Source organism: Crocodylus porosus, unplaced genomic scaffold (genome assembly GCF_001723895.1).
Source record: "Crocodylus porosus isolate Cpor-Errol unplaced genomic scaffold, CroPor_comp1, whole genome shotgun sequence".
Classification (NCBI taxonomy): domain Eukaryota; kingdom Metazoa; phylum Chordata; order Crocodylia; family Crocodylidae; genus Crocodylus; species Crocodylus porosus.
The window spans coordinates 84,175,768-84,191,449 of NW_017728949.1; the positions used below are offsets into that span (position 1 = coordinate 84,175,768).

Sequence of the window (15,682 nt, forward strand, 5' to 3'; positions counted from 1 at the left end):
TTTGTCAAGCATTATCCCAGGTCTTCCCCTACTCACACTGCGTGTTATGTTCCAGACCCCAGTCTGGTCTCTGATCCAGGAATGCAGCTACTTCCCCTCCACCCACTGCCCAAAATGACAGCTTGTTATGTTTAAAGAATGAAGAGACAAATTTTTCTGTTTTCATCTTCTCTTTGTACTGTATAGTTAAAATTATACTGTGCATATGTTTTACTTTTATGTGGATTGCAAAACTACTCAGATTTCCATAACCCGATTTCAGAGGCAGCATTCTATACCCAAGTTAAAGATACCTCTATATGTGTTGCTTTTGCTGATATTTGCTGCCTGTGCAGAACAACATAGGAAAAAAGTACATAGTCCTTTGTCACACAGTGTGTAACTAATTTGTGGAACTCATGGCCCCCAAATGTTTTTAGAGACTCAAAAGACGACTGGACAAATTCGTGCCAAATAGGTATCTCATTGGGTATTAAATATGATAGGAGTGTAACCTCCAAATTAAGGCTCCTAGGTCTCTAAATGCTGACAGCTTTAACAGAAGTGGGGATGGGAGGGGAGAAGAAAGAGATCAGTCCAGACAGGCCCTGCAAAAATACTTTCCCTTCACATCCACCCTTTAGGTACAGGATACTGGGTAGAAGAACCTGTGATGTGGCCCAGTATGAATTTCTTATGTTCTCATGGAAACTTGGGTTGTACAAGAGACAAGCTACATAACAATATGATCTTACATTTCCTTCCATTCTTTCCATCTTCTCGCATATGATCTGTACATTCACTTGGATCCTGCCTCAAAATTAGATTCAATGGTCTTCACATCAGATATTCTGCCTCATTTGTTTATGCAAAAACTAGTACAATGAGGGCTCAATCCTGATCACTGTCCTTGATAGTCTCAACATAAATAATAACAGAGCCTGAAAGGGAAGAAAAGATGTGATGGAGAAGTAGACAAAAGGAACAGGACTAGTATAGCTGACAGAGCCAACCATGTAAAAAAAGGAGACATAAAGAAGTGCTGAGATGTACAAGGAGCAGAGTTATGCAGAGCTTGACATCTGAACTTGCTGCAGAAAATAGGAAAATGAAGCCAGTAAACAAATTCAAGGGTGAAAAGTGTGTAACCAGCTGGAAGTAGGGAAGAAAGATTATTTTGGCTATAGGAATGGAAAGATTTTTTAGGTGTTCAGTGCAGGAAAGTGAGATTTGGCAAGCTCCTAGTTGGGAGAAGGAAAGGGAGGAAGCAATTGAGCTGCAAGACTGGAGCTGTTAACAGTAAAAGAATAGAGTGGGAAGAAACAACAGTCAGAAATATATTAGGAGAAGACGACTTCAATTTTATGATGGTAAGTTTGAAGACAGATGTTAGGCAGTATCAAAAAAATACAAAGTCTTTTTTTTTTTCTTTATGGCCAAATCTTTCCTCTCTTTCTAATGGACATGGAAGAACCTGAAAGCAAAGACAAAGGCCATGCTGCTGTTTGATGACAATGGGATTGGTGATCCTGACCCAAACTGCTTTTACCATGCTTATGTGAACTTCACACATAAGCCTATCATTCGACTCTTAATGAGAATGATCTTGGCTTACTTTATTCCTTCTTCTAAGTTTTCTTCTCAAGGTAAAACTGAGCCAATGTAGATAATAGAAGATATTTTATAAAGTTATTTTATCAGCATACATGCAGTGTATACAAAAATGTGACTTTACTAGAAATTTTTCATTTTATTTTCACCAAGCAGCATTAGGCCCCAGTACTGGGGACACTATATATAAATCCTTTTCATTGATGTCACATGTATATGACTTATAGGAGCCAGTATTTTTATTTTTTTTCATTCATTTAAATGGGATACATATTTAATAATTTTACTAAACTGGCCTTTTTCTATTAAAAACATTTATTCTACTATATTCAAGACAGCGAAAATGAAATATTTTGGGTTTTCTTTAACTACTCTGGTTTTCTTTAACTTCTGTTTGGTTAGTATATCGTCATGCTTGAATATACTCATTTGTGCACCTTCTTCAGCAACTGACATCTATGCGTAACTATTAATGTTGTGAATTAGTTACAGTCTGGTACACAGTTAGAAAGGGGAAAACCATAATATTATTTTGTGACATTCACAAAAATATACTGGCTATATTTTTATCTCTCTCATCAATATAGTACAATTTTTTAAAGATGTAATATCTAGACAAGTTTCCCTCTCTGACACCATTGTTAAGAGAGGTCAACTTAAAGCCTCTTGAGTGCCACTGCTTAAGGTTAAGATCATAATTTGCCCTGGTCACCTATCAAAAGAATGTCTTTGTACCTTTGTTATATGAAGTGCAAAAGATTATAACGTGAAAAACTTCAATTAGGGTTTGAAAAATATGTACTATATGCTAACTCAGCCATCTGCTAATATGCCAAGAAAACAGAAGGTATTCATTTTTAAATATATATTTAAAAATGAAAATGTTTAAATTAGTACGTTTCTACCATTTGCTCTCAAAGAAAATTCCTCAGACAACAGACTGGATTATATGGACATCTTCCCTCCAAAATAATCATTCTTTTTTGATAGATACGCTAATATTCGGACTAGAGATGAACACTAATATTTCCTTTTATTTTTCAGGTTTAGTTTTCCTATTTAAGTTGTTAACTAACTGTATACATATTTTGCATAATGAAATTTAATACAAAACTGCATTGCTGAAGAATCTTGACTTACATTACAACAGGTTGAATATTTTTAAGCAGAGGTTTTGAAATTCAACCAGCCAGTACATAGATAAATGATTGAAAGCATTACCCAAAGGCCAGCATCCATTTCTAAAACACTGATGTCTTAGTAACAAGGAATAACTGCAAATGCCTTTATTAATATTAATGAACATCATGGTGCAATATAAGGCTTTTCAAAAGAAGCAAAAAAGGATAAATACTTAACTAATGCCTTAAATATAAAGCATCAGCAAATAAAATCTTTCATTAATCAGTGAAAGAACTAAAATATCTAGCGAGATTTTAGGAAGCACAAAATATATAATACTAGTGATGCCAAGATATTCCATCATATGGGGAAGCCAGGAGACTGCTTACTGTGACAAATTCACGTATGTTGTTTTTTCTTTTCGTGTTTCAAAATTCTTTAATCTTTACAACACTATAAAAGCTTGTTGCAACATGTCTTCCAACATTAGGCGCTAGCTCTTTCAAATTGTATGCATAATTTCACAGCACTGACGAATGTGCCTGCAGTTTAACAAGCTGGAAAGTGTAGCTAATCATCAGAAATGGTTGTATACCCAAATAAAGGTCACATACTTTAATTAACATTTGTAAAAATTGAATGAAATAATCAAAGCGAACATCATCTAAAAATGTCTGTAAATTAAAACGAGGCCCAAAACTCTGGCTAGAGCATTAAAGTATTTATATCCAAAACTAGCATATTACCTATCATACATAAGAATCAAAATATATAATGTAACACATACTCTAAATAAATTATCACAAAACAAGTTCATGGTTAAGTTACAAACACAAATTTCATTTCTGAGGTCCTATTTAGAATTTGCCTTTAAAATTTATGAAGTGCAAATTACTTTTTACATTAAATTTGTAAAGTTTTTCAAAATGGGGCGCCCCACATTAGGCCCTTACGATTTAGTCCAATGCCTGATGAAACTGGTGAAAAGATGGAGGGTGTGGAGGGTATGGTGTAGGTGGGATGTGTGTGGGTGTGTGCGAGTGGAGGGGTACATGTGTGGATGTGTGTAGGGGGGTATAGGATATGTGGTGGGGTGGAGTGTGTGAGGGAATGTAGGTGCATGTAAGTGTGTGTGTATCAGGTGTAAATATGGTGGGAGCATGAGGAGGGCGTGTGTGGTTGAGGTGTAGGGGTGGGTATATGGGTGTGGGATGTAGGGAGGTATAGGTGGTGTATGTCGGTATGGTGGAGTGTGAGGGACAGTACTAAGTGTGTGTGGGTATGTTGGGGGTGGGGCATGTGAGGGGGTGTGGTTGAGGTGTTGGTGGGGTGGGTGTGCACGTGTGGAGGACTTCGTCCCCTCAGCCTGCTCTTTGTGACATGGCTGAACCCAGCCCCTCTGCAGGTTGGGGGGGAAGGGGACAGAGATCAGCACTGCCTGCCTAGCTTGCAGTATACTGCAAAGGGGCAGAAAAGCAGCTGCTGCCAACAGAGAAGCCCCCCGGGGAGGCAAGGAGCTCAGTCTTGCACTGCCAGCTCTCTTGGTCTCTGTCACACACCTGCCCAGTGGTGCTGCAGCTGAACTTGTGCTGGCTGCTACTGCTGCTTCCATCCCACATTCCTGTCCCGTGCCTGCCCAGTGGGGCTTTGTGAACTGCTGAGCTCTTTCACACCACCCCCCTGCATCCACACATTCCCCCACCCAGAGTACACTGCCCCAGGTGGAAGTGGGCAGGACTCAGCCCCATGCAGAGCACAGCAGAGGCAGCTGCCAGCCAAGCCTGATGCAATTAACTAGTGGATGCCCACCTGTGGGCCAGATCCAAACAGGTGTAGGCCAGCTTTGGCCCATGGGCCACATTTTGCCCAGTCCTGGTCTAAGCTATTTTTATTGGTTCAATCTATATGTGAGCAGATATTCACTTTTGATTCTGGAAATGCAACCACATGCCTACAGGGGCTCAGGCCAGAAGCCAGGGGGTGCTAGAGCACACCTCCCTGCTTGGCTGGAGCAGATGGTTTGGGTCAAGGTTAACCCAACCACCATGGGGGGGGGGGTGTTTTTGGGGAGGTGTAAAGTGTTCTGGGATACTGAGAAAATGAGAGTTCACTTGGATCTGGAGGGGATCTGGCACAGAAGTTCAAAAAACCAATTTAGCCTAAATCAGTTAAGTCTGATACTACATCCATCCATGTTTATCTTAAACCAGTTTTGGCCATTTTGAAAGTGGTTTATGTTCACTGAATTTCCATTTGTGTTACGAATTTGAACCAGTTTCCAGTCACTTGTACCTATGTGTGTGTAATTTCTGTCTCTAGTCTTAAAGGCAAAAGTCAGCAGTACTTTTACTACCTTTAACCACATTCAATAGTATACAGATGACAGGAACTTGACCAGATATTCCAAGTGCTAATTCTACAGCAACACAAAAAGGAATTAATAATTGCTTCACACATCTAAAAAAAAATCTGGCTAATTATTTAGGTGTCTAAAAAGCCTACTTTTAGGCTTCTCTACTTCAAAATCCTTGTCTTGAGGTCTGCTATCCTTTACATGTAGATTTTATTGATATTATGCTCATACAATCAGATAAAATTACAGTACCAAAATATACTCAACGCATGTATTCATTTTTATAGACTGCATATAATTTTAGCCTAAAGGAGCCTGTACTTAGAGAATAAATCTCAGATCAAAATGGACATTATAAGGCCCCTTCCCATAGCCTCTGCAAAGCCTAAAATATAAACCTTGATCCACAAGGTGATTCAAATAACTAGGCTCAGTGAATGGAGACTAAGGTGCCTTCCCAGAGCAATCCAGATCACCTAGGGCCCGATTCTGTGTTGCGGAGCCCAACCCAGGCCCCTTCTCCACCATCTGCCCAGAGACATGCACATACCTGCCACTAGCAACGAACTAGGCTGGGCCACCACAGACCTCAGTGCAGCTGCTTGCAGTCTTCCTGCTGCCTGCTGTGAGCAGCCCAGGCTCCAGCAGCTGGCAGGGACCTGCCCAGAGGCCAGATCAGCTGTGGCAGGCAGCGAGGAGATGCAAACCGCTGCACTGAGGTCCACGGGGCCCCGGCGCAGCTTGTTGCTGGAGGCAGGTGCACATTGGCCTCACAGCAGATGGCGGGGAAGGAACCAGGGATGTGCTGCCATAAGAAGTTGGTCCCTTGGTCCCACAGCTCTGCCCTGAGGTATGCATGCACCTACAGCCAGGGACGAGTTGGACCAGACCTCCACAGACCTTGATGCAGCAGCTTATATCTCCCAGTTGCCTGCCAGAGTCAGCCAGCCCAGGCTCTGGGCAGGTCCCTGCCACCCACCAGAGCCTGGACTACTCACAGCAAGGACGTGGCAAGCAGTTGCAGAGAGGTCTGTGGAACCTCAGTCTGGCTAGCTGCTGGCAGCAGGTGCACATGTGCCTCCGAACAGAGAGGTGGGGAGCCACAAGGGGCCCAATACTTGTTGTGGCAGTGCTCCTTCTCCATTGTCCAACCCATGGCACACATGCCAAGCAAAATACCTTTGCATGCTATGCTCTGGCACCTGTGCTGGGGGTTACCAACCCCTGACCTAGGCACTGAGCAAGGAGTAGTCTGCAGTTAGCCAGTACCACTTTGCCCATGCCACGCCACAGCAGGGTGGTGGAAAAAAGCAGCAGCTGGGTCTCTGTGTTCTCTCCACTAGACCTTATAAATCTTCATTCCCATCTACAGTGTCGCAGAGCTTCAAAACAATCTATGGAGAGTGCTAGTCTCGCAGCCTACCCTCTAGGCTGGAACGGGGTATGAGAGTTTGAATTCCCAAGAAGCTTAAGAGAGCTGAAACAGGTCTCCCACTTCCTGGGGCAAGTACCTAGAAAGCTAAACCCTGAATGAATGCATTCAATGAATTAATAAATTAAACAGGGTTAAGCTATTTTAGACTTGCTTTCACTTACTGAGGGGTAGCTGCAAATACACAGTTACCATGCATCAGCTGTTCTGTGGGAAATCCCTGCTTATCAGATTGCTTTAATTTTATCATTTGACCATATCCTTAGGTACCTAACTCAACCTATGCTTTATGTGGAGGCAAGAGCAGCCTGTATTGTGGATTCCACTCTGTGTATTGGGTACCTATAAGTTACATTCTACGGTATTTAACTTTTAGGTACAGATATCTTTTATTACTTCAAGCCCTAACACTATAGGGCATGTCCAGATGACCTTTCCCCAGTGCTGAAGCATGCTGCATGCCCATGTGGGGAAGGCAGCAGTGCAAGCTACAGGGACCTGGACCCAGCTTTGTGCCGGGTAACTAGTGGGTTGGCAGGATTATTTTGCCCCAGGTGGCACAATTTGCTCCATAACTATGTGCATGTCTGGGCACGTGCACTGAGGCAAAAAGCCCAGGCTCAAATCTGCACCATTTCTATTTAACCTGCTGCAAGCGCATGTGCTTGCATGTGTGGATGCGCCCATAATGGCCGCTCACCATATCCTCCCTCCACGTTCACAAATGTTTGGGGATGGGGGAAGGGGGAGAAATCATACTTTTATACAAAACATAGCCAGCAGCCACTCAGAATTCAGGAGGACAAGTAAAAATCAATGACTGTCTGCAAACAACTGGGGGCTGAGCCCTAATGGTTTAGCAGATGTGAGGATGAGAAAAACACTGAAGTCAAAGACAATGCAGTAATACAGTTTACATATTATATAACCAGGGATCTGGGTTTTCTGTTTCCCATGGAAAAATGAAGAAAACCACAGATTCTACCTTTTACCAGATGCAAACGCAGATTTCTCATCTTACCAGAGAAACCTGCAGATAGTGCATGCAGATTTTGCAAAGAGGGCCAGCCTGCAGGGGGCTGAGAGGGAACAGGAGGAGGACAATGAAACAGGGGGTGCCATGCACACGTGGCCACTAGGTAGCCTGGAAAGAGCAACTCCCACAGGCACATTGTGGGGGGAGGAAAAGATGGGAATTGAGGCTCCCATAGGAAGGGAAGGAGGGAGCTGGGCTGAGCAGGGGCTGCTGTCCAGCCGGACAGTACTTCAGGTTTGGGGCTCAGGACAGGACCGCAGGTGGCTCATCTGGGGAGAAGTGGGGGTGAGGCTGGCTCCTCGCTGCTGCATGCACTCCTGGAGGGGACCCATCCCCCCCAGATCCGTGCTGGGGTTAGGGCAAGGTGGGCTGCCCGCCTGCTGGGCAAGCATGTGTGACCCAGTGCTGCAAAGAACAGCGGGGCTGCGCAGGAAGCTGCTTGCCACTGCAAGCTCCATGCTGTCTTGGTGATGTGTCCCCTCTGCACAACTCCACACCACTGCACCTGCAACAGACATGCTGCCAGGGCAGTGTGGAGCTCACAGTGGCAAGCAGCTTTCTTGCACAGCCCCGCTCAGTGCTGCAGCACTGGGTTGCACCCACTAGGCTGCAGAAGCCCTGGGGGAGGAGAGCAGGGCAGGAGCCCAAGCCCACAGTAGGCACTGCACAGGCCTCATCTTATGCACAGATCTGAGGGGCATGGGTCTCTCCTGCTCCTTGGGACTGCATGCCATGATGGGGATCTAGGGCCCCCAGCCCAAGCCCAGAGCAGGCAGGCAGTGCGGGGAGAGCCAGGTTCAACTCTGCTACAGCAGCTACCACCTCCTGCCCGGGGCAGGGGGATGCAGCAGACCAAGGTACCTTGCCCCGTAGGCCTGGCAGCTTGGGGCCCCTTCCATCAGGGCTGGAGGTGCAGGAGCTGTGGGTGAGGGGGCAAGGGGCACAAGCAGGGCTGGAGGGGTTGTGGGAGGGGGAGTGAGGAGCATGAGCAGGGCCAGGGGCAGGGAGGGGCGGGGGGAGTGAGGGGCACCAGTAGGGCTGGTGGGGCATGGGGAGGGCTTTCATTTTAATCACGGATTTTAGGGTTATCAGAGAATTTGTAATTTTTTTTTTTAAATCAAGGAAAATCAGGATCCCTGTATATAAAACACATGCTCTTACTCAACATTTTCTCAAGCTGCTGAAGGATAGTTTGGGACTGAAACTGAGGGTTATAAAAGTATTTGGCATTAGACTTAAAAAGTTCTTTTTTACTTTAACTTTAAAAATGTAAATAGGAAATCGTCTAATTCTTCAATTAAACCTCTCTGAGTTTAGACATCAAATTCACAATGCTAAAGGATTCATTTCCTAATTATTCAATTAGGTAAAAATCCTGGACTACAAGGAATAAGTGAATCCAGTTTTGGCAGAAGCTCTTGGTTATAAGAAAGAGCTTTTTTTTATTGATGTTTTATTAGAAGTTACTGAACTTCACTTTTTTGAGGGTTAAAATAATCTGGCCATGTTAGGATTTTTCTCAAGTTACTTCACTCATGATGTCATCAAAATACCAAGCTGGGGTCCAGTACAGTACCAAACACAAAATTATAATCATTTCATTATGACAATATTTACTCATGTGATCACAGATTGCAAGACTGGACTTGTGCAAAAAAGTGCTGTATTTTTACCAGAGTAAATTTTTAAAATCTTTCTAGAACTTTGTTCTGCTTTAACTAGTCTTTATTATTTCTGATCAACAGACAGATTAGGTTAAGCCTTTTATCTTTTTCGTTGCTTTTTCTGAACACTTTAATTAAGTAGAACAGCTTTCAATTATGGAAAAAAATAACACTGTAAACTTTTGTTTCAGTATTACTGAATTTTAACTCAATTGTATCCATGTGGTAGTGATATTATTCCTACATATTTTCACATAGATGCTTTCCCTATTTGACCGGGAGTACCCCAAAATAATTTATTTGTCGTACAATATCTTTAGCACCAAGTTTAGAGTTCCAGTTTTGGCTCAGGATATGTCTTGGGGATTTGTATGGTACAGGCACAGAAGTTTATTACAGTCTACTTAACAGACTATTGATTACAGCAAGGAAATAATTATACTGAACTGGAAGAAACCTGAACCTCTCTAACTCTATGCAGAGATTAAAGTGTTTTTGACTTTATACCCTTGGAAACAATAACTGCTTACACTGAAAAGTCTGGAGCAATTTTATTGGACCTGGGAGAACTATATATTTTTAGAGAGATGATATTGTAATTAACACACTGGGGCTGATGAACCCACAATCACCACATATTTTTAAAAAGTCACATGGGCATATAAGATCTTAGGTTGGAAACTGAGAAGGGAGGTTATGATTATACTCTATCTTGGTAATGAATACCTTGACAATTAAATATATCAATGTTAAATTAAACCATGACTCGAACGGGATGTATGCTGTGGCAAAAATATACTAATTACTTTTGTGATTAGAAATATTTAACCCTTCACTGCTGTTCAGAGAGAACACTAAATTTTATTTGCAACATTTCTCTAGGAAGTTGTAACTTTCAACTAAGGACCTAAGAGGCCTTACGAAAGTTAAACCATAGTAGATTATGACTGACTGATGGATAAATTACCTATACATATCAATAGCATTTATGGGTAAGGTGGGGGAAGCCTACATCAGATAGTTTCAGCCAGCTTCTAAGAATACAATGTGCCTTTAGGAAAAAAAAAATACTTTAATTGAAAGAATGTAAGAGACGAAAATGGTCTTTTAAACAAACCACAATAAACCAGCTCACGAGCTGTCAGACAAGAAGGAAACCTGGGGGACAGTGACCACCGAATAACAGAATTCACCATAAGGCACAGAGTAGGAAAGGTAACTAGTAGGGTGGAAGTGCTAGACTTTAGGAAGGCTGATTTCAGCAAGCTCAGGCGTTTAGTCAATGACACACTGCAGGGTAAGAGATTTGGCGAAATGGGAGCATAGGAAGGGTGGCTGGGCCTTAAGGAGGCGATCTTTTGGGCACAGAGCGAGACAATCCCAATGCAGAAGAAAAGGGGGAAGGGGCCAAGAGGCTTCCTTGGCTGACCAGAGAAATCCAGAGCAGCCTAAGGGCAAAAAGCGGAGCATATAAGCAGTGGAAACAGGGAGAAATTACTCAAGGAGTATGCCTCCTCAGCTTGCAGTTGTAGGGAAGCAGTTAGAAAGGCCAAAGCTACCATGGAGCTGAGGATGGCATCCCAAGTTAAGGATAACAAAAAATTGTTTTTCAGATATTTTTATACACACACACACACACACACACGCACACGTATAGGAAGTAAAAGGAAGGCCCAGGGCGGCATAGGACCACTACTGAAAGGACAAAAGCAATCGGTGACAGACAGGAGGGACAAGGCTGAACTCCTCAAGGAGTTCTTTGCCTCAGTGTTCCTAAACGAGGAGCAAAACAAGTCTCACAATGAGTTCATACAGAGACAACAGCTGGGCGCCAGACTACCAAGTGTTAACCCTGAAATGGTGCAGAGTCACTTGGAAGGACTGGATGGATTTAAGTCGGCAGGCCCGGATGAGCTCTATCCGAGGGTACTGAAGGCACTGGCTGATATCACTGCACAGCCACTGGCAAGAATATTTGAGCACTCATGGTGCACAGGCCAGGTCCCGGAGGACTGGAAAAGGGCCAATGTAGTCCCTATTTTCAAGAAGGGGAGGAAGGAGGATCCAGGCAACTGCAGGCCAGTCAGTCTCACCTCCATCCTTGGTAAAGTCTTTGAAAAGATTATTAAGGCTCGCATATGTGAGAGCCCAGCAGGAAATATTATGCTGAGGGGAAACCAGCACAGGTTCAAAACATGTAGATCATGCCTGACTAATCTAGTCTCTTTTTATGACCAAGTTACAAAACACCTGTACGCAAGAGAAGGAGTAGATATCATCTACTTAGACGTCAGGAAAGCCTTCGATACGGTATCCCACCCCATACTGGTGAACAAGTTAAGAGGCTGTGACTTGGATGATGTCACAGTCCGGTGGGTGGCAAACTGGCTAGAGGGTCGTACCCAGAGAGTGGCGGTGGATGGGTCGGTATCGACCTGGCAGGATGTGGGCAGGAGGGTCCCGCAGGGCTCAGTCCTCAGGACCAATACTCTTCAATGCCTTCATCAGTGATTTGGATGAGGGAGTGAAGTGTACTCTGTCCAAGTTTGTGGATGATACAAAACTGTGGGGAGAAGTGGACACACCGGAGGGCAGGGAACAACTACAGACAGACCTGGACAAGTTGGACAAAAGGGCAGAACAGAATGCAATTTAGCAAAGAGAAATGCAAAGTGCTGCACCTAGGGAGGAAAAATGTCCAGAACAGCTACTGCCTAGGAAATGACCTGCTCAGCAGCACAGAAGTGGAAAGGGATCTAGGAGTCCTAGCGGACTCCAAGAGGAACATGAGTTGTCAGTGTGACAAAGTCATCAGCAAAACTAACTGCACTTTATCATGCATCAGCAGATGCATGACAAACAGAACCAAGGAGGTGATACTTCCCCTCTATCAGGCACTGGTCAGACTGCAGTTGGAATACTGCATCCAGTTTTGGGCGCCACACTTCAAGAAGGATGTGGTTAACCTGGAGAGGGTCCAGAGTAGGGCCACTCGTATGGTCAAGGGCTTGCAGGCCAAGCCCTACAAGGAGAGACTAGGGCATCTGGACCTCTTCAGCCTCCACAAGAGAAGGCTGAGAGGTGACCTTGTGGCTGCCTATAAATTCATCATGAGCGCGCAGAAGGGAATTGGTAAGGCTCTATTCACCAAGGCACCCCTGGGGGTTACAAGAAATAATGGCCAGAAGCTAGCAGAGAGCAGATTTAGACTGGACATTAGGAAGAACTTCTTCACAGTTAGAGTGGCCAAAATCTGGAATGGGCTCCCAAGGGAGGTGGTTTTCTCCCCTACCCTGGGGGTCTTCAAGAGGAGGTTAGATAGGCATCTGGCTGGGGTCATCTGAACCCAGCACACTTTCCTGCCTATGCAGGGGGTCAGACTCGATGATCTGTTGAGGTCCCTTCCTCCCCTAACATCTATGAAACAAGGAACTGATGCACATAAGAGTGTCAGGAATCATATGAGAAGACTATAAAACATTCACAGCTGAACCTAAAGTACATGCTGCCTCAATGGATAGAGGAATACTGGATTGCCTAAAGATAACAAAAACTTGGACGCTTTGTTATCCTAAACACAAGTACAATTTTTTTTCTTGTTTTAAAAAAAAAGCCATTGTCATTTTACTAAACTATACAAACTCTTTCCTTATCATGAAAAAATTCTACTCTGAATATATAGGGAAGTAAAGAGACAGCATATTTCTTAATGGAGAAAGCCTTCTGGCCTGGGGTCCTACAGACATACAAGTCCATTGTACTTCAAGTGATTGTGAAGTATGCAAGATAAAACATGCTAACATCCCAACCCCCAAAACAGTTGGGACATCTATAAATTAAGTGTGGGTCATTCAAGTTCAATGCAAGTTCTTGCAGGGTCAGGCCTGTCAGGCTGGGTACTCTCACTGGCCACCTACTGACAGAGGAATACCAATGCAGCTTGGAGGGCTATCTGAATAAACACCTGGGCTGCTCCTTGTTGTGATCTGGGTTAAAACCTGAGACAGCCAGAACCTCCTTATATGAGACATCTGTTTACAGCCGCAGTATATTACAGGACACACACCACAGAAAGATGCCTCCCTACCTAGTAAACAAACAAAACAAGGGAAGTTAAACAAATGGTCAACCCTCAATGTGACATAAACAGATTTATGTCACCATTGGCGATGCGCAGGAGATACACGCGGGTGCACTCTGTGAGCTTGGCAGTGCATCCCCTGCAAAAAGCACTACCAATGCTGCTGGCAGCATCTGCGAGCAGTCACCACTCGCCACCATCCCCCTCACCGCCATGTCAGTGGTGTCTGCAAGCAACTGCCGCTGGCTGTCGCCGAGGTCTGCGGGTGGTTGCCAACCGTTGTTTGCCACTCACCACCTACCCCCCTTGCTGCTGCCACCACTGTGGCCGCCTGCGGGAACCTCCCTGGTTGCTGCCACCACGCCCCCGTCACCAACACTGCTGCCACCACCTGTGGGCAGTTGTCGTAAACTCCCAGCCTCCAGGGGCCCATGGCTTTCATGTATGTCACATTTAAGTTAACTACTTATTCAAGGAAGCTATGAAAATGAACATAGACTTCCATATTTTGGGGTGACTTTCACAACAAAGAGTGGGAAAAGAACACCTTTGTATTTTTTATTCAAACATTTGTAGTTAGGAGTCATCTAGGGCATTCTTTTTGAGCTATTAAAAATAAATATTGTTTAGAAACATTGCATCTCAGGCTGTAACAGAGTAATGTCAGTCTGAGAAGGAGGAAAAAAAGCACCATTCCTAAATTAGGAGTACAGGAGTTCTTCAGTTTAATCGTATAAACAATGGTTTTTAACCGGGGAGGGGGGTCTGCAGATGTCTAAGGGGCCTGTGAAAGATGCCTATGATAGATAAAAAATATGTGAATACACACACTTAATTTGAAATTTTTTTGGGATCCTCAAATTGAAAGAGGTTGAAAACTACTGCTATAAAATATAGCCAATATGCCTGGAAAATGGTGAGTTATGAAATCAAGCTTTGAACCATGAAATTCTGTTTGGAGGACTTTGAATTTGTTAGGCATCATTAGGACAGTTAACACTACTGAAATTAACAATCAATGCGGTTACATAAACTTGGAGACGAGTGAAAAAATACTTGCAGATACAGCAAGATTTTCATATACAGATAACAAGAGTCTCCTCATTCACGCTCTTCAGGGTCTTCCTATTCAGGGAAGAGCTAGTTTATCCACCCTTTCATGCTCCATAGATCATTCATGGATGCAGACAAGACAGAACACAAATCAGAATTCTGGTTGTACAACTCTCCTATACGACTTGCCAGTTGCAGCTGGATGTTTTAGCGAAAATAATTTCAGATTATGCCAGAAGGTTTTGTTGAAACAAAGCCCTTTCCAAAAAGCATTGACAAATTTTTGTTAGAAGGTGCAGAATTGGGGTAGAGGCTGGATTTAATTCATACTAGATGTAAATTCGCTGAATACTATTGTGAATAAACCTAAACATCCTATCCCTATTTGTTTACTATATGGGTATTTTCATGATGGTCTCTGCAATGCTAACAAGGGACTTTTAAAGTTTTCAAAACATAATTTATAAAATTTGGGGGATAACAACCTTCAACTATGAGAAGCATAAAGAAGCAACTCTAGCCTCATATGTAATTTATTTTGTATATTTTTAAACAAAGGCTTTTATAGGATGCATCAGTTTTACCTATTATTTTGCTTGGTCATGTAGAAAATACAGACTTTACAAACAAGGTCATGAAGGATACTACATGCATGTAAATCATACTACAAAGAATATTTACCGCACGTGTTGATTGCGGAGCTAAGCGATGCAGCTCCAGTGGAAAGGCTACTTTTTGAAACTGCTGAAGTGACAGAAGGTGTAGAAGATGCAGGAGATGAAGTCGCTGTGGTAGAAGAGACAGATGATGTTAACCGCTCTCCAGACTCCATGTCTATTAAAAAAAACCCAAAACATAACATTAAATATTAAATTCTCTCTAAACAGAATGTAAATGACATAGGAATTATGGTGATACCACCTCTGAGAAGGTAAATACGCATACATTTAAGAGAATTAACAAAGGAATACAGTTATTAAAACACAAACTTCTAGTTTGTCAAAAATTAAATACAAATTAAGGAATCACATTTAACAACTTCTTTGCCTCCATTTTCCTGAGCAGGGACCAGAACAGCCCCCACACTGGGCCCCCTCAGGCCCCAGGGGAGGCGCACCTAGGCCAAGGGTCAATGAGTATCTAGTCAGGGAACTTCTGGAGGGACTGGATGTATTTAAATCAGCCGTCAGCTGGTCTGGACGATCTCCACCCCAGAGTACTGAGGGAACTAGCAGAGGTCATTGCAGGATCCCTGGCACAGCTTTATGAGCACTCATGGTGCTCTGGTGTGGTGCCAGAGGACTGGAAGAGGGCCAATGTGGTTCCCATCTTCAAAAAAAGGAGGAAGGAG

The 15,682-nt window shown here is 43.4% G+C and overlaps 1 protein-coding gene across 1 annotated transcript in view; it reads right to left on the reverse strand.

Annotated features, from left to right (window-relative positions):
- BAZ2B (bromodomain adjacent to zinc finger domain 2B) overlaps nucleotides 1-15,682 on the reverse strand; it is a 202,293-nt gene that overhangs the window by 141,790 nt on the left and 44,821 nt on the right. Inside the window, exon 2 of the mRNA XM_019553838.1 lies at nucleotides 15,013-15,165. Coding sequence (XP_019409383.1) covers nucleotides 15,013-15,163 — 151 coding nt within the window. The 5' untranslated portion in view covers nucleotides 15,164-15,165. The remainder of the gene's footprint in view (nucleotides 1-15,012; nucleotides 15,166-15,682) is intronic.